Genomic DNA, 19,072 nt, shown 5'->3' on the forward strand with positions numbered 1-19,072 from the left:
TGTGTCTATCATGAGATTATAAACTCAGGTGGAGCTCTATATCTCTTATTGTATGTTGATGACATACTCATTACTGGTAAAAATATTAGTCACATTGAAAAGCTTAAGAATCTGTTGAACAGGGAATTTAAAATGAAAGATCTTGGCAGTGTCAAGAGGATCCTTGGGATAGAAATTGTCAGAGATAGAGCTGCTGGTACCTTATTCCTAAGCCAATCAAGATATATCAGCAAGGTGCTGGAAAGATTTTATATGATGGATTCAAAACCAGTACTGACACCTCTGGGAGCTCAATTCAAACTCTCTGATGATAGGTCTTCAACATCAGATGCTGAAGAGGTACAGATGGCTGATATACCATATTCATAGGCTGTATGAAGCTTGATGTATGCAATGGTTTGCACCAGAGCAGACATAGCTTATGCAGTAAGTATTGTGAGCAGGTTTATGAGTAATTCTGGTAAGCTTCACTGGGATGCTGTGAAATGGGTCATGAGGTACTTGAAGGGCACTTTAGATCATGGTCTGATGTATGGTAAATCCAAGCATGAGGTCTGTGAAGTCAGAGAATATGTTGACTCTGATTTTGCAGGAGACTTGGACAGAAGAAAATCTATCTCTGGATATCTGTTTATGTTGGATAGCTGTCTCATAAGTTGGAAAGCTACTCTACAGCACATAGTAACTTTGTCATCTACTGAGGTAGAATTTGTTGCTGCAACAGAGGCAGTGAAAGAATCAATGTGGTTGAAAGGGTTACTAAATGAACTTTGGTTGAAGCAAAGGACAATGCAGATTTTTTGTGACAATCAGAGTGTCATTCAGCTCATCCAAAACTAGGTTTATCATGAGAGAACAAAGCACATTGATGTGAAGTTGCACTTTATCGGAGATGAGGTTGCAAAAGGGTCAGTTGCAGTGATCAAGATACATACAGATATCAACCCTGCTGATATGTTAACCAAAGTGCTACCAACAGCCAAATTTAAGTTCTGTGTAGACTTAATTGGTGTTGGCAGCAGCTCTAGTTCCTAAACTGTGTGTTTTGAAGGTTTTGTTTATACTACTTAATTGAGATGATCAGCTGAATCGAGTCTGTCAAAATATATTGTTTAATCAAGATATTAATTTGTTAAAGTTCTACTGTATTAATATTTACATCTTAATCTCTGAGTCTCAGTAAATATGTGGTTAGTTATTTTATTTTATTTTTTTACTGTAAAAAGTATTGGTCGTAGTCATCTCCAAAATTTTCCTTTCATGTATAAACAGTGGTCAAAGTCATCCTTCAAAGTCTTTCTTTCATTTATTTATTTCTGATTTTTTGCCATCATTTTCTGAGAGCGGTCTTTCGATAGTCACCGGTCCGACGAAGTTCTTTGAACTTTAATGGCCGAAGCGATAGACACAGAAACACAAGTCATTCTATGATGCCGTGATTAAAGTTACGGTACTAATATCATAATTAAACATAAATTATATAAATTAAACATAAAATTTATAAATCAATATTAATAATAAAATAAAACATAAATTTTAGAAATTAAACATAAGACTTGTAAATATGAGGTAAAATGAGTAAATTAATATAAAATTAATAAATTGATATATTATTAGTAAATAAAATAAAAACTTATAAATATTATATAAAACTCAAAAATTAACATTAAGTACAAAATAAAACATAAAATTTAGAAATTAAACATAAGATTTGTAAATGGAAAATAAAACAAGTAAATTAATATAAAACTAGTAAATTGATGTATTATTAGTGAACAAAACTAAAACTTGCAAATATAACTTAAAACTAGTAAATTAACATTAACTGTAAAATAAAACATAAATTTTGAAAATGAAACAAAAAACTTGTAAATAGAAGTAAAACAAGTAAATTACTATAAAACTGATAATGTTACTATAAAACTTGCAAATAAAACAAAACTTTACAAATATAACATAAAACTAGTAAATCAACATTAAGGACAAAATAAAATATAAAATTTGAAAATAAAATATAAGACTTGTAAATGGAATGTAAAACAAGTAAATTAATATAAACTAGTAAATTAATGTATTACTGGTAAATAAAATAAAAACTTGCAAATATAACATAAAACTAGTAAATCAACACTAACTGTAAAATAAAACATAAATTTTGGAAATGAAACATAAGACTTGTAAAAGGAAGGTAAAATAAGTAAATTAATATAAAACTAGTAGATTAATGTATTACTGATAAATAAAATGAAAACTTATAAATATAAAATAAAACAAGTAAATCAACATTAATTGCAAAATAAAACATAAATTTTAGAAATGAAACATGAGACTTGTAAATGAAATGTAAAACAAGTAAATTATATATAAACTAGTAAATTAATATATTACTGGTAAATAAAACAAGAACTTGCAAATATAATATAAAACTAGTAAATCAATACTAACTGTAAAATAAAACATCAATTTTGGAAATGAAACAGAAAACTTATAAAAGGAAGGTAAATTAATGTATTACTGGTAAATAAAATGAAAACTTATAAATATAATATAAAACAAATAAATCAACATTAAATGTAAAATAAAACATAAATTTTGTAGATTATGCCTAAAACTTATGAATAAAATGTAAAATAAGTAAACTAATATAAGAGTTATTGTAATTGTAAAATAAAAACTCGTTATAATGTATATTACCTTATATATTTATTGATTTTTTAATTTAAATTGAATAACATTAGTTTTGCATTTATTTAATACATGTGATGTTTTATTCAAGATAAAATTTGTGCTCAAAATCATATTTTAAAAAATACTATTTTAATATCGTTCATAGTTGTTGTAAGATGAGGTTATTTTGTATTTTTCTACACTTCCTCAACAACCAACCTAAATCGTCTCCAAATACAAGTAAGAGATTTGAAACTATATAAAGTATGCACATTACTCAAAATTAGATATAATTTTATTGATATATCATATAGTGTCTACTAATATAATAATATTTTTTTATTTTTATTTTTACTTGATCCACATTAAGATAAATAAATGCATTTAATTAACATGTGTAATAAATAGACATCATTATGGAAAATGGGAAAAAATATACAAATGGCCTAGAATAAATACAGAATTTATGATAACCAATTCAATAAAACTTATCCACTTTTTTTTTAGCATAATTGTTTTGTTTAATTAATGAGTAATTTTTTGTTTAGTTAAAGAATTTTTTTTGTTGTAAATGAATAAAATATTTTTGACCAAAACTCTATAGAAACAATGTTAATTTTTTAAATAATTAATAATCTTATATGAATTTATTGGTTTACTTTACATTTACTAATTATATGTGTAATTTACAATATTTATGTCTATCACAGTATTAATGCCGTAATGAAAGAATTTTCCTATATGTCAAAAAATTTTAAATAAAGATAATTTCTATAATAGTATGCATATCAAGTGTTTAAAGAATATTGTACTCTTAGGGCGTGTTTGGTGAATATGATTATGGTGTATTATAATACTGTTCATATTAAAATAATACCAAACTCATATTTGGAACAAAATTACAAGGGATTGGGGGGTGGGGGGCTAATGCGTCAGTTGACGCATTAGCTTTGTTTTTATTTTTATTTTTATTTTTGCTTTTGCTTTCAACTTTTGCTTTTTGCTTTATTATTATTATAATACTAAAATAATAAATAAATATAGTTTTTAATTTAATATAATATTTTTATTTTATTTGTTTTTACATTATAATTATTAATATAAATTAATAAATAAATAATTTATCATTCAATAATAGTATTTTTTTTTATTTTTACATTATAATTAATTAATAAATTTATAACTTATTATAACTAATAAAAATATTTAAATATGAATAAATTTGAATAATATTAATTTAAAATTAATAATAATATAAATAATAACATAAAATATTAATGCAATTTAAATATATTAATATAATATAAAACATTAATATAATATAATATTTAATTTAAATTAATTAAAAAAATAATACAGTACAGTGTAGTACCAAACATTGTACAACATTATTATAATACAGTGCTAATGCAATACAGCATAATACAATACACCAGCATTAAAATAATGCAATACAACATAATACAATGCAGTATGCCAAACGCACCCTTAGGGTGCGTTTGGTACATGTATTGTATTATGCTGTATTGCATTATTTTAATGCTAGTGTATTGTATTATATTGTATTGCATTAGCACTGTATTATAATAATACTGTACAATGTTTGGTATTACATTGTACTGTAATAAATTTTTTGATTAATTTAAATTAAATATTATATTATAATATTTTATTATATTAATATACTTAAATTGTATTAATATTTTATATTATTATTAATTTCAAATTAATATTATTTAAATTTATTCATATTTAATTATTTATTATTAGTTATAATAAATTATAAATTTATTAATAAATTTATAATTTATTAATAAATTATAATGTAAAAAATAATATAATATAATAATATTGAATAATAAATTACATATTTATTAATTAATATTAATAATTATAATATAAAAATATAAAAATAATATTAAATTAAAAGTTATATTTAATAATAATTATTATTATTATTTTAATAAAGCAAAAGACAAAAAGTAATGTCAAAAAGCAAAACTAAAAAAGGGGCTCCAGCGAAAGTTACAAAAGCAAAAGAGGAGAGAGAGAAAAAAAAATAAAAAATAAGCAGCTGTTGCCGCATTAGTTGGGCTTTTAATGCGGTGATTGTGTAGTTTTTTATTTGCTAAACATGGGCTTGTGTAAAATTAATACAATGAGGTGTTTTAATACAACAACCAAACAAGCCCTTAAGGAAGTATATCTTAGTAGCAAACCAAAAGAGCTTTCGAGTAAGTCTTCCTTCTACAATGCTGTCTTTCTCTCTGAAAGAAGTACTGAGAATAGAAGTTAAATGAGTCGTTATGATTCTATATGTCGCTCACTTGTTGAGTGGTTTCTTTTATTCATTTAAAACATATGAAATAGCAAAAGTAAGAACTGTGAGTTGGTGAGGTATTAACGTTGGTAGTAAATAAAGGGAGTGGTTGTTGGCGGTTGGTCTAAGAGTCTTTACTGCTAACTTCTTTTAGCCATTAAGTTATGGACACAGAGGAACTCATACGGAAGTGTGGTGCAATAACTCTACAAGAAGAAGAGAATGATAAGATTGATTTCTTTGAGAGCATGGAGGAGAAAGGACTCAAGATAGCGGCTAATTGTTCGGTAGGTAAGATTGTACTTAACAAAGGAGTCCATATAGGGTTGAGAGCTACGATGCAACAAGTGTGGAGATCTATCAAAGAATTTAAAGTGGAAAGTCCTGGCAACAATGTCTTTATTTTCAAGTTTAACTCTAAGGAAGAAAAGAAAAGGTGGTTCATGCATGAGAAAATGATAAAGTCCTGGCGGGCCTTGGCATTTTGCAGGAGCATTGATAGTGATGACTGAACCGACAAGTATTGGAGATATCAACGAGCAGTCCTTCACACATGCATCTTTTTTGGTACAAATCCATAATGTGCCTATCATGTTTATGCATAAAGGTGCAGTCCAAAAATTGGGAGTTGGAGAAGTTGAGGAGGTTGAAACTGACGAAGATGGGGAATGTATTGAAATATTTGCTCGGCTGAGAATTTCAGTAGATATAACGCAGCTTCTTAAGAACATCTTATTTATTGAATCAGAAGGAAGTATATCTTAGTACTCCTTTACTAAGGTTAATGTGAAGAAGACATATCATATTTTATATTAAAGAAGCAGCCAACATAGGGAACTAGAAGAAATCTTATTTGGGCGCATACGATGTTTCATATCTCTATGATATTTTAGTTTTTTTCATCAAGTCTCCATCATATCAAGTCTTTCATTTGATATTCTTTATATTTACTTAGGTAGGGACAAAGAGATCGTTTATTGTGTTGAGGGGATCTCAAGAAAAGCAGCAAACACAGTTAAAGACAAAAGAGGCTTGCTAAGCAAGGTCAACTTATTAGATACAACGAGGTGATGACAAGAGTAAAAGGGCGTCTAAAATTGTATAAAAATCCAATATGTTGTAATATTTTTATTATTTAGTGAATTGCTTATTGCCCAGGCGTGGCCCCGTGGATGTAGAACAGCAATTCGAACCGTGTAAAAATTCTCTATGTGCTTTACTTTCTATAATTTATTGTTGCTAGTGTATTTGATAGTTTTATGAAGAATTAACGGTAATGTGAATAGTTACGATGAATAATAATTGTGAACAGTAACTCGTATACAGTACGTATGGACAATGAATCATAACAATATCGCTTGAATAGTATTTTTGAACAGTAATTTCAAAATTAATTAATTAGAAAAATTAATTTATCTAGTAGAGCTGGAAAAATTTGACATAATTCAATTATGCAACATGAACAAAACATGAATAAATGAGTATGAGTCACTAAATTTGACCCGCTTATTTAATAGGTTGGGTCTGAGTTGACACAATTTTTTTTATTTCTACTTGGGGTTAAAGTTCATGACTCATTTACCCAATCAATGACACCATTATATTTTTTATTTTAAATTAATTTGTAAGTTCTTATCATCAAAACTCAAATATTGGACATGATTCTATTTTTTTATTTTTACTTTTTTATTTTTTGAAAGATGAACATGCACATAGTGTTTCATTTATAAAAAATTTATATAGATTTAAAATTTTAATGGTATAAATATGTAGAATATTAGTACACATTTATTTTTTACAATATTAATATATAATATTATTTACATATACATAATTAAAACTTCGAAAGTATATATATGTGTGTGTGCGTGTATAACTTATTTATTTTTTATATCGGTTTAAGATTTTAATAATTTAATATGATTATTAAATAGGCAGTGTTTGGGTCAATTTAAATTTGATAGAACACAGGGGACATAAATAATACACCGATCCCATTTATGTCGCCTCTGTTCACCTATTGAGATCGATATCATTATTTATATGTAAGCTAACGGACACCGTCCTAGGCTGGAACACTGGGAACGGAGGGAAGATCAATAGTGAGAAGCCGACATTTCTCAACAACGCTCAAATTGTAGTAAAAGAAACTGCCGACAAAAACAAAGCAGTAAGAGAAGATGGTTCTGCAAAGGCTAATTCTAACTAAGGCTTCAAATTAATTAATTAATTAATGGCCGCTTAATTTAGAGGCGTGGCTTACATATGCATGCGGCGTCAAATTAGCAGTCAATAAATAGTTTTTAATAAATATTAAAAATATTCCAATTCAAAATCCTAAATCATGTCCTTGTTAAAGTATAAAAAAGTTATTAAATTATATAGTCTAATTAGATAATTATGTTATTAAACTAGACTTTAGTAAATTTTAGGAATATAAGGGCATTTTCCTTTTAACAAAATAAAGATACACTAACTAAAAAAAAACACAGTCTATACTATATACACATAAGTACATATGTGTGTGTGTGTGTGTGTCTTGCTCTCTCTCTATATATATAAAATAATTTTCTAGTGAGATCATCATCATTTTGATGATAGTAACAAACAAAAAAACAGATTTCAATATATTAACAGACAAAAAATAATAATTTTTAATGTATTAAAATCTTTATTCCTTTACTTAGTTGACATCCTCATTTTATCCTCACTAGAGAATGAATATACACACACATACATATACTTGGAATTTTAAATTAATAATATTAGATTTAAAAATTTAAAATACAAACTATTTTTGAGTCCTCATATGTTTCTTTGGTACATTTTGAGGTACTAGTCATTCTTACAAAAAGCCAACCAAGTTGATTCATGTGTGCATTTTATTAATGGGTTTTAAAAAAAATTAATTAGGTTAAAAATACTAACAAGCAATTGGTAGTTATTTTAAAACAAAATTTACATGTTATATTTTTAGTTAATAGTTTCTATTGCCTCTAGTTTACTCCAAAATTTCCCATTAAATAGTCATTGTTGTTTTAGTACCACCATTAATAGTGACAAATATGTAAGATCGAAAAAGAAGACAATAATTCGGTGTTAAAGCTGATTTTTTATTGATCATCGAATCAAGCTACATGACAGGTTGAAAAGTAGAACTCAAAAAACTAGCTACAATAGCAAAAGATCCACATTCATGCTAAATATGATTCCAATCCTTACACCAGCAAGCTCCAAAGCCGAAACAACAACCAAAAAAAATCAATGTAAAACTATTCATGAGTGCAAAAGAGCCCAGGAATAGCCCATTGACACCTTGAAAAACAGCCCGCCAAGATGATCAGTATTGATTTTTAACCCAAGCTCCCAACTTCCCAAGCAGCATGTTATAAAATTAAAGATTTAACATTAAAAGAAATACAAGGACTAATTGCGACTAGATACAATAATTTTTAGTTATTACTGTGCACATTTTTATTTGTTATACGACGCCCTTCCCCCCCCCCCCTTCCTTACGGCACGAATAATATAACAAACATATACCGTTAGATTTTGGTCAATGGTGTAAGATATTTCTATCTATAAAAAGATATAAATTCTCTAAAAATATTATAATTAGTTAACAAACTGGGTAAAAAGATTATTTATAAATTAAAGAAAAAAAGAGTCATAATAGATAACAACCTTTCTCTTTCACGTTGCACTCATAAGTCTTCATTTAATTCGAATTTATTTTCCTATTTCTTATTAATTAACTAATTATTTATCCATTAAATTAAACCAACAATAGAGATTTAAATATTTAAATCCAAGGGTTTAGAACAACCCCATTATTAATGTTATAAAAAGTCATACAGCATCATAGGAAAGTTTGAATTTTTAGTTCTATTTCTGATAAATTAAAAAAAGAAAAAAAGAAAAAGAAAAACCATGAATTTTTTAAAATAACGAACGTGACGTTCCTTGTGCATTTACTTTAACAAGACAATAGCGTAAAAAGAATCTGAGTGGGCATGTCAGCAGGCCCAAATAAAAAATGGGCTCCTTCAAACAAAACCACAAGTTGAAAACTGTTTTTCGTTTTTCGAAAACAGAAAATCAATCTAAAATGCAACCAAATGGCAATTTTCTTTTAACTTGTTATAATTCTACATATAACCATTATAATTTCAAATATATTGATAGTCTAGATACATACATTTATAAATATAACTTAGATGTTTATTGAATATTAGTTCAGAATTCTGATCTCAATCTAGTTCCACAGATAATTAGTGAGAAATTTAGATTAGAATTATCTCATTATTTGATATCCTCTTAAATAAAAATATATGTGGGTGATTAGTAGTTAATAAATATAAAAAATAAAGAAGTTAAATCATACATATACACTATCACTTAAAAATATATAGTATAAAATTTTTAAAAACTCATGATACCTCATATTAGGAAAGGATATTTATCCAAAAAATCTAACCCCAATTCATTTTTTTAAGATAACAGGTTGGAGTGAAACCCTATATAGGATTCGAACTCGGGCTTCAACGAAATAGTCATTTAATTATTGTTTTCATCTTTATCTCTGTTGCAGTCAAGTCAAAGCTCTTCTCTGCTGCAATTGCTGATTGGCTGGAGATTACTCATTACAATAAAATGATTACGAGTTGGGCTCAGTTGCTTAGTGTTAGGTTGGCACCTTGGCCCAAATGTCCCTACTACAAATCTTTTTTCATTTTTTTTTCTTAATTGGGGGAAGGCCCACCACTAATTGGTGACCAGTGGAACACACACTTCTTCTATCTCATTTCTGTTTTTAGACAAGGTACTATTATTTGAAAATTGTTTGCCTGTCATTTGAAGCCAATAAAGAAATAATAATAATAAAAAAAACCAGAACTTATATCATCTTATAATAATTGAATTATATGCTTTCAAAAGTATCATGTAAGGATCAAATCTTAACAGCTGACATTATGCTAATACATTAAATTTTAATCTTTAATTAGAGACCAAATTATGAGGATAAAATCATACTAATAAGTCACGAGTAGGATAATGTTATTGAAAGATGAAACTTATGATCATGATTTTACAACAGTTATTGTTATAAATTTTCATTTTATTTTTGGACAAATTAATGTCATTGGGATATTACCGAATGATTTTTAAATGATTTTCATTAGGTGGGCACCTAAGATTAAATTAAGGAATAAATTAACACTGTAAATAGTTAAAAAATTAATTTAAACTTATTGCACCCTTATTTTAAATAATAAATAATAAAAGAGTAACATGACTTTATATATTCACCCATATAAAGGAAATTAGCTTTTGAGCGCCTTAGTGTCTATGCTTTATGTTGGCGCGTGACAAAAGGATTCAGTTATTTGGCCAAAAGGGACCCACGTGGCCACGCGAGGATGCAGGGTCACGTGAAAGGGCCGAGCTCCGCATCTGCAGTGTGCTGCTCCTGGGCATGCATGCACATATCGAGACAACAAACATTGGAGTTGGAGGGCTTTCGTTCACACGTGCGCCGAACCCAGGCACGTGCTACATTTACCTTCAGTGAGGCTTCCTTCTCAATGCTCATTGGATAGTCATGGACAGAGACGGTTACTGAACCGATAGCGAAGACACTGGGCACGTGGCATGCAAACGTCACGGTTGGTCAGATACAGGAAGAAAGATGAAAAACGGTTACGGGGGTGAGAACGCTTTAACGTGTTGATTTGTTCCGTTTACTACTTTTCAGTGCCAATGTCTAAAATGTCCTCTTGTGGATTTTTGGATGTCCCAACTTTAGCGCTTTTTTTTTTTTTCGTTTCGTAGAAGGATATATAAACAAAAAGTGAAAAATGAAAATGGTTGAATTAGTAGTGGGTCTAACCAATTGAATCTGCTGTACGTGTTAATTTGCTACTTGATAGACTTGTTTGGGATTAATGTTGGCCAAATCTAATTTTTAAGGTACAGTATATAAATATTTGATAAATACTATCTACTATAATTTTAAATTAAAGTTAATTTAATTTAACATTTTTATGATGAAAAATTTATAGTATTTTTACTAATTTGGTTCAAATTATTATTTAAAATAATCAAATAAAGAAAAGTATATTAGGAATTTTGGTATATTCAATGATATTTTATCAATTAATTATTTTAGATATATAAAATAATCAAATAATAAAAGTGCTATATCCTTGTTTATAATTAATTATATATTTTTTAGTGTAGAGGGTGAAATTACACTTACACAGTTTAAAGGTAAGATAGATTTTTACTATAATTTCTACTAAAAATTATGTTAATTTTAACAGTTTGATTTTAAGATGATAAAAACTGATACATTAAATAGGAAAAAGTAATTGTTTGAAAACTTTGGTGATAAAACGATATGTTAAAAAATATGATGTGATAAAACAATAATATTCTTTTAGGAAATATAGTTAGGACAATAACACCATTGTACAAGGATCTACTCATTAGTTTAGTAAAAAAAATGATTTTTCTTCTCATACCCTTGGTATAAAGAGGAGATGTAGATTCTTTCTTTCAATTTGAATGTGAATTCTATCTATTTTTTAAATTTTATTCCGTTTATTTTAGATCTAGGCACAAATGGCATCGTATTATAATTACTTAAGCATGTCCAACATTTTTTTTATAATAGTAAACATAAGAAAATTGTAATATAATTTTAAAAAGAATAGTATTGTTTAAAAGTTAAAACAAATTTCTTTCATTATACATGTTAAAATATTGTCAATAACAATAATATTCTCATGATATTTTGGTCAAATTTCACAATGAATCGTTAGCATGTTCTAAAAAATAATTTTATAGATCTTAGGGGCCCGTTTGGTACCGTTTTCAAGCCTCTGTTTTCGTTTTCGTTTTGAGGATACAGATGTAATTCGTGTTTGGTGGGCTAAACTCAGAAACAAATTATAAAACAAAAAATTCAGATTCAGCTTTCCAGTTGTAAAGTTGAAAATATGTTTAATGCGTTTTCAAATGAATTACAATTCACACTCAAGAACAAATTACAGAACAAATCTCGGCTCGTGTTCACTTCATCAACAGCTCCAAAAGTCCCCGATCTAAACTCTCCGCACTCACTATCACTCTCTTCTTCCTCTTTCTCTAGATCTACAACACATATCTCTCCCTCTAACTCGATCTGCCACTCCGTTGCTGCTGCTGCTCAATCTCGGCTGTTGCAGCTGCTGTCTTCACTTGGTATTTGCTCCAGCTACTTCCAGTTTGTTGCTGCTGCTGCTGCTCTTCCAGTTCGTTGTTGCTGCTGCTAGATCCTGCTGCTGCTGCTCTTTCACTCGGTTGTTGCTGCTCTCTTTCACTCGGTTGCTGTTGCTCTTCCACTCGCGTGCTGCTGCTGCTGCTGCTAGATCCTGCTGCTAGATCCTGCTGCTGTTGCTGCTCTTTCACTCGGTTGCTGCTGCTGCTCTTTCACTTGCTTGCTGCCGCTGCTAGATCCTACTGCTGCAGCTGCTCTTCCACTCGCTTGCTGCTACCACTTACTGGTATATTTCTTTCTTTTTTTCTATTTGGCTGCACTTTGACTATAATTCTTTTTGTTTAGCTTGGACCCATATGATGTTCAATTCGGCAAATTGGATTCAATTGGGCAAATTGGATGTTGTTATGTTCAATTAGTTTTTTAGGCAAATTAATTGGGTGTACTTCTTGATTATCTTGCGCAAGATTTGCTCTGGTTTTAAGTGGCATGTGGAAACTATTTTAAGTGGCATGTTCAATTTGACAAATTAGAAACTATTCTTGATTATTTTCTTTAGATTGTTTCAGATTCTAGGTTGTAGCAATGATATTTCAGCATGAGAGCAACTGGCCATGAGCTGGAACAGATGGGCTGGAATTTCTCTCCTAGGTGGAGTTCTGTACATTGTGCTGATGATCCCTTTCACGACGAACAGTTTTCCAAGGGCTCAGAACATAGTAGTCATGATTTAGACCCATGAAGTACCAAGAATTTATATTTATGGTGGTTAGCAGAAAATCTCACTCTTGAATCTAAACACATTTGGTACATATTTGTCAAGTATTTTGAAGCTTTACTCTGACTCTAGACATAATAGTTTACTAGAACCTGAAAGATAGAACAGATGGAAATACAATGTATGCATTACATTTTTGTTCAGACAGAACGAAGAAATCCACACGAAATTATTACTGGGATGGTGGTGCCACGATGAAACTGGAGATCAAAATCGAGCAAGGCACTTGTACTGTTTGATTTGGTGCAAACATTGTTGCCAATTTTGTTGTAATGATTCATTGGTGACATAATGGAATTCCTTATTACCAATGCCATTTTAATTTAATTTTCTTCCCACCGCATTCCCATGATTGTTGAAGTGACTTGAAAGAATTAATATCTTCTTGCTGGAGCCCGTAGACATGGATGCTTGCAAACATAGATAGAAGTTTTACCTTTGGTTGATTTGCCAGTTTAAAGAGTCTTGTTTAGTGTTTGTTGGCCTTGAATGTCTTGATATGGATATGGAGCCAAAACAATTGCAAGACGTGTTTCGATTACTACCAAAAGCCGTGCATGTCACACTAAACCATCGAACTTTAATGCTGCCGGGACTGGCATTGGGATTGGGATTGGAACAGGGACCGTGAGTTCTCCTCTGTTTCTCGGATGGAATTGCGGCTTTTATGTGGCATGATTACATACGTAATGCATAATGTGTATCATATAGTTTTTTATAATTATTTTGTTTAAATCATGTGTTGTAATGTATATCTTAATTATATAGTGTAAAAACAATGACAATGTCAAATTTTTTTAATTAATGTTAATTCTTAAACTTTATTATCATGTAATTTTTTTTATTAAATTTGGTTAAATTATTTTGTTGTATTTGTGTGTATTAGCTAAATAATTATTTTATAACTATAAATATAATGTAAATGATTAGTAAAATCTGTTTTTAAAAAAAGCATTACCAAACGCATATTATTGTTTTCAGTTTTAAAATATAGGATACAGAAAATGATACCAAACGCATATTTAAATTTAAAATACAATAACTGCAAAACACTATTTTTTTTTTTTTTATTCTCAAAAAATACAGATTCAAAAACAATACCAAACAGGCCCTAAAATTCCCTAAAAGTAAGAAAATAGAGGTTTATAGTATTGTGTAAAGTAACAGTATAAAGTATAAACATGACATGATTGATCAGAATTCTGAAAAAGTGATGCATGTAAAAGCAGTGGCAAAGTTGTGAATCAATGTATAGCCAGTGGCAATTAGTTTTTCCAGAATGCAAAAGGTGAGTGTGACCGCCTCCGGAATCCCTCCATTTGCACTCACAAATTTCTGCTGCTACCACTTTTCTTTCAGGCTTCGACCCAAATTTTTTTTTTTTTTTTAAAAAGCCGCTTACTAGCCGACCGGTTCACGGTCAACCGGTTCTTTAACCTCACTACTATAATCTATATCTCCATTTACATGGATCTGTTCAGATCGCCAGCTAGACTCTAGATCAATTCTTTCTTTGAATCTTGATACTTCATTGACTTTCATTGTGTAATCCGTTCGTTTCAGCTATAAACTTCATCGTTTTAGTTGGATCATTAAGCTTATCATGTTCTTTGATTCTTGTTTCTAACTTTAATTTTCGTTTATCATTTTTCTCACCGACTCTCCTGAAACTGCGTCGTTTTTAAGTTAAACAAGCTGGTAGTAAGTTGGGAGCCGTTGTCCGATTCTTATTTTTTATTTAAACTGTTTCATTTCTTCCCGAAACCGTGTCGTTTAGTTCGATCCTTTGAGCTCAGAGTTTCAAAACCTGAGGATTCGTAGCTTCTTAATTCAGAGCTACAACTCAAAAACGGCGTCGGATTATTCAGAATTGTTGATTATGAAACTGAAGTAAACGGAAACTTGAGGCGAAAGAGATTATTTACGCACACATAGGAGACAGATGACGTCAGGAGCGAGATTGCCAACATGGAAAGAGAGGGAGAACAACAAGAGGAGAGAGAGAAGAAGGAGAGCAATAGCGGCGAAGATATTCGCCGGCCTGAGAATGTACGGCAACTACAAGCTCCCTAAGCACTGCGACAACAACGAAGTCCTCAAGGCCCTATGTAACGAGGCTGGTTGGACCGTCGAACCCGACGGCACCACTTACCGTAAGGTATCGTATTCTCTCCCACTCCTTTCTTTTTTTAAATTTATTTTTAATTTCTTAAACATGATTGATTTATAATAATTACTTTTGGAAATTCAGTTATAGTGATTTTGCTTGTGTTAGTGGCGTGTTTTCCGTTCACATAGATCAAATGATTATCGCGGCATGTGTTAAAGATCATCACCGTGTGGCGCATTTTAGCAGCGATAGTTGCAATTTTGGGACAATGTTTATGAAATTTCAAGAATAGAAAATTAATTTTTTTTAAGAAAACTGAAACGGAAATTGATAGTCTGTCTACATATATATATATATTAATGACATTCCGTGAAAACAATGTAATTTATATGCGAACATAAGCCGAATCCAATTTTCCGTCGTTAACAGTAGCTAGCCTGCGCAATTGGCACCGGCGCATGATAGCCGAAGCCGTTATTGTAATTATTGCGTTATTTTTCACTCACCGGCGTTCGATAGATGTGGGTGGCTACTTTGGTTAACTTTTTAATCATCGGCGTAGCACATTAGATCTAGTCAACAGTCAGCGGCTTTCTTTTTCTCTCTTTTTTTTTTCTTTTTGGTTGAACGCGTGAAAGCAGCAGCAAAGATTCTCTTTTTTCTCTCTCATTGAAGACTGGCAGTAATCTGAGTGATAAGTGTGTGTGAGAGAGAACATGCAAATGTAATGGCATAGATCTCGAGAAGACAGAAATGCCCCTCATCAAAAGTTAAGTTTTACTTGGACTGAATTTTTCGCTTTCATAGATTTAGTTGTTGGGCAACTTTTTCTGCATCACTGACGTCTTTATTGAAGCTCAAAAACAGTTACCTTTTTAGTTTCCCTCAGTTTTCCGTTCTGGGTACCAGTTGCTTTAACTATTTTGGGGATGATATAGTTCCATCTTTTGTGAGATTACACTTCAATTATTAAGGTCGGTTATTATCATTTAATGTTGATATAGTTTGAGTGTGTTGATGAATCCTAATCTATAAGTCAATAAAGTTATCGGCATCCTTTGAGGGTTGGGGTTTCACTCTGGCACTCGGCTCTACACTACATTTCTTGTTTTGGCCTCTCCTGTGATAGGAAATTGACTTCAAAATAATAGAAAAAAAAATTTTATGGAGATAAAGTTTGACTATGTGATTTAATGAAAAATTAAAAGAATATTTAGGGGAAAATTAAATTTTCCATTTCAGGATTCAGTTACTTTGTTTAAGATTGTGATTAAGATTATAGTTTGTTGTTCTCCTAGGCTAGGAGAAAAATGATTAATGAAGAACAGAAAAGTCGATAATTAATCTTCAACCATTGGTTCAAGCATGTCTAGGCCTAGGGTCCATGGTGCCTTCATATTATGCAAGATGGCAAGATCATGCATATACTTATCAGTCTCATGCTTATACTTCGCTTATTGCACTTTTGACCCTCAATGCTCTCCCTCATGATGGTGTTGGTATGTAACACTGTTTAGTATGCTCAAGATATGAAGCATATGATGAAATAATGCATTGCCCTTGTAGCGTAAATAATTATTGCACATAATAGAGTACAAATTAGCCTTGATTGAAACTTTCTTAGTATAGTGTTGTAAAACCTCTTAATGTCTTGATAAATTGTAATATGACTATGTGAGCTATAATAGGAGCTTTTGTCATTCTTATGCAATGTCTTGTGTCATCATAGTGCCAAATTAGCTAGCTTAGAATGTTTAACTTTGTAAATTGTAGTACTTATCTACTAATGTCAGTATGGATCTGGTTGACCAGCTATGCTGCTGTAGCTTGAGAATATGGAGCAATTTAGGATATTCTCATGCATAAAATAGGAAACCAAGTTGGGGGAAATTTTGATTAATAAAGTAAGCATGCATTGAGGTTAACTGTTGATGATGTAAAAGTGCTTATAGCTGTAAACTGTTTTCTTAGATGACTGAAAAATCGTAATACAAGTGTCACTCAAGAAAATCACGTTTCTGACATGAGAAAGATGATGCTTAAGGTGAAAAACTGAAAGATAGAAGGGGAACTAGACTGATGGTTCCCTTGTTTAATGGAGATATAGATGAGTCAAATTCAGGTTATGCAAGCAAAACTGAAAAAGTCTAGGCTTTCTCAAGTACAATCATGTTCATTCATTTGTGTGATCATAGGTTTTGTTGTAGTCTTGTGTTAATGCCAGTTGAATGCCCATATTTACCATTGAGAACCTTTTGACAAATTATTATCTTTTTATGCAACTTAATGTCCATCTATTTCTGCAGGGATGTAAGCCTGTGGAGCGCATGGATATAGTAGGTGGATCTGCAGTGGCAAGTCCATGTTCATCTTACCATCCAAGTCCCTGTGCTTCCTACAACCCTAGCCCAGCCTCCTCTTCTTTTCCAAGCCCTGCTTCATCTTCCTATGCTGCCAACCCTAATTCTGACAACTCACTTATTCCGTGGCTTAAAAACCTCTCATCTGCATCCTCATCGGCCTCATCCTCCAAGCTTCCCCATCTATATATTCACACTGGCTCTATCAGTGCTCCTGTCACTCCTCCATTGAGCTCCCCAACTGCTCGAACCCCTCGAATGAAATCTGATTGGGAGGACCAATCTTCGCGCCCTGGCTTGGGAGGGCAGCACTACTCTTTCCTGCCTTCTTCAACTCCACCAAGCCCTGGCCGGCAGATTGTTCCTGATCCTGAATGGTTTGCAGGAATCCGTCTTCCTCATGGTGCACCAACCTCTCCCACATTCAGCCTTGTTGCCTCAAACCCATTTGGATTCAAGGATGAAACTTTAGCTGGTGGTGGCTCCCGCATGTGGACTCCTGGGCAAAGTGGAACATGCTCACCTGCCATTGCTGCCGGCTCTGATCATACAGCTGATGTTCCAATGTCTGAAGTAGTAACTGATGAGTTTGCATTCGGAAGCAATGCAACAGGGCTAGTTAAGGCTTGGGAAGGGGAGAGGATTCATGAGGAATGTGGATCAGATGATCTGGAACTCACTCTTGGTAGCTCAAGGACCAGGTGAGCTAGCATCATTGTTTAATGAGGTAGATTGATTTTAATTGTTTATTTACTTGATCCATGCTGTGATGCAGATAAAGAATCAGACAAGTGAAGAAGTTTGTGATTTCAGACCATTGACTCCCTGTCCTTACTTTTCCGTAACATATAACAAAAGGGAGTAAGGTGAGCTTGGACAAGTGTGCTCTCTTGTTTTATATATATATTTTTCACCCCCCCCCCCCCAACCCAACCAGAAGCCCAAAATTATAAGTAGCTAGTTTTTCAAGGTTTGCCCATCTTGGGGTGGTTTCAAAACCCTTTCATTTAAGAAGGAACTGATATATGTATGGATTAGCTGTCTGCCATTGGAAGGAATACTAGATGACCATTGAATTGGATTGTAACTCAGTGGCAGAACCTTTTGCGAAAAAATGGATAGAATTGGCTTTTATTGTTGCCTTTTGTACATTTCATTGACATTATTATGTGATATATTTGTTATGCATTCCACTTTTCTTTTGACTGTTCATTACTAGCTGTCGTAGGTGATCCGAATTTGTTTGTTTACTGCTGCAAATAGAATTGAAAAGCACTTTGTAGGTTAGGGATTAGGACAATGACCAAAACACCACTACCTTGCTCCTGAAGTGCTAGAAACTGAAATTGGCTACAGTTTTTCTTGTCTCTTTGAATGTTCCTTTTCACTATCTTTTGACCAATATCCCACCAGTGTAACTGGTGCCTACCTGATACGAACAAAACAGCCAGAATATGGGTCCATTTGCCCTCGCCATTTACCGAATTCAATCACACTTTCGTCCAGACCTGGCCCGTGTGCCAATCCATTCATTATCAATTATCGTGGTGGTTCAATTATCAATTCAAGCCCCTGT

At 31.3% G+C, this 19,072-nt stretch overlaps 1 protein-coding gene across 2 annotated transcripts; it reads left to right on the plus strand.

The window, feature by feature from the left end:
• Positions 1-14,336: 14,336 nt before the first annotated feature.
• Positions 14,337-18,708, plus strand: LOC102626497 (BES1/BZR1 homolog protein 4). 2 transcript variants are annotated; one of them, XM_006477780.4, is made up of 3 exons: positions 14,338-15,184; positions 17,443-18,197; positions 18,272-18,708. In XM_006477780.4, exons 1-3 carry the CDS (start codon positions 14,969-14,971, stop codon positions 18,273-18,275), a joined length of 975 nt encoding a protein of 324 aa, XP_006477843.2. In that variant the 5' UTR covers positions 14,338-14,968; the 3' UTR covers positions 18,276-18,708. The 2 variants fall into 2 exon arrangements, with proteins under 2 accessions (XP_006477844.2, XP_006477843.2); XM_006477781.3 differs by lacking the exon at positions 18,272-18,708 and having other exon boundaries at positions 14,337-15,184; positions 17,443-18,201.
• The last annotated feature ends 364 nt before the right edge of the window (positions 18,709-19,072 follow it).

The sequence above is a fragment of the Citrus sinensis genome, chromosome 3 (assembly GCF_022201045.2).
Source record: "Citrus sinensis cultivar Valencia sweet orange chromosome 3, DVS_A1.0, whole genome shotgun sequence".
NCBI classification, from domain to species: domain Eukaryota; kingdom Viridiplantae; phylum Streptophyta; class Magnoliopsida; order Sapindales; family Rutaceae; genus Citrus; species Citrus sinensis.

Coding starts and splice junctions, on each gene's coding strand:
- LOC102626497 (XM_006477781.3), top strand. CDS start 14,969: ATGACGTCAGGAGCGAGATTGCCAACATGGAAAGAGAGGGAGAACAAC. Junction 15,185..17,442: donor ACGGCACCACTTACCGTAAG/GTATCGTATTCT, acceptor CTATTTCTGCAG/GGATGTAAGCCTGTGGAGCG.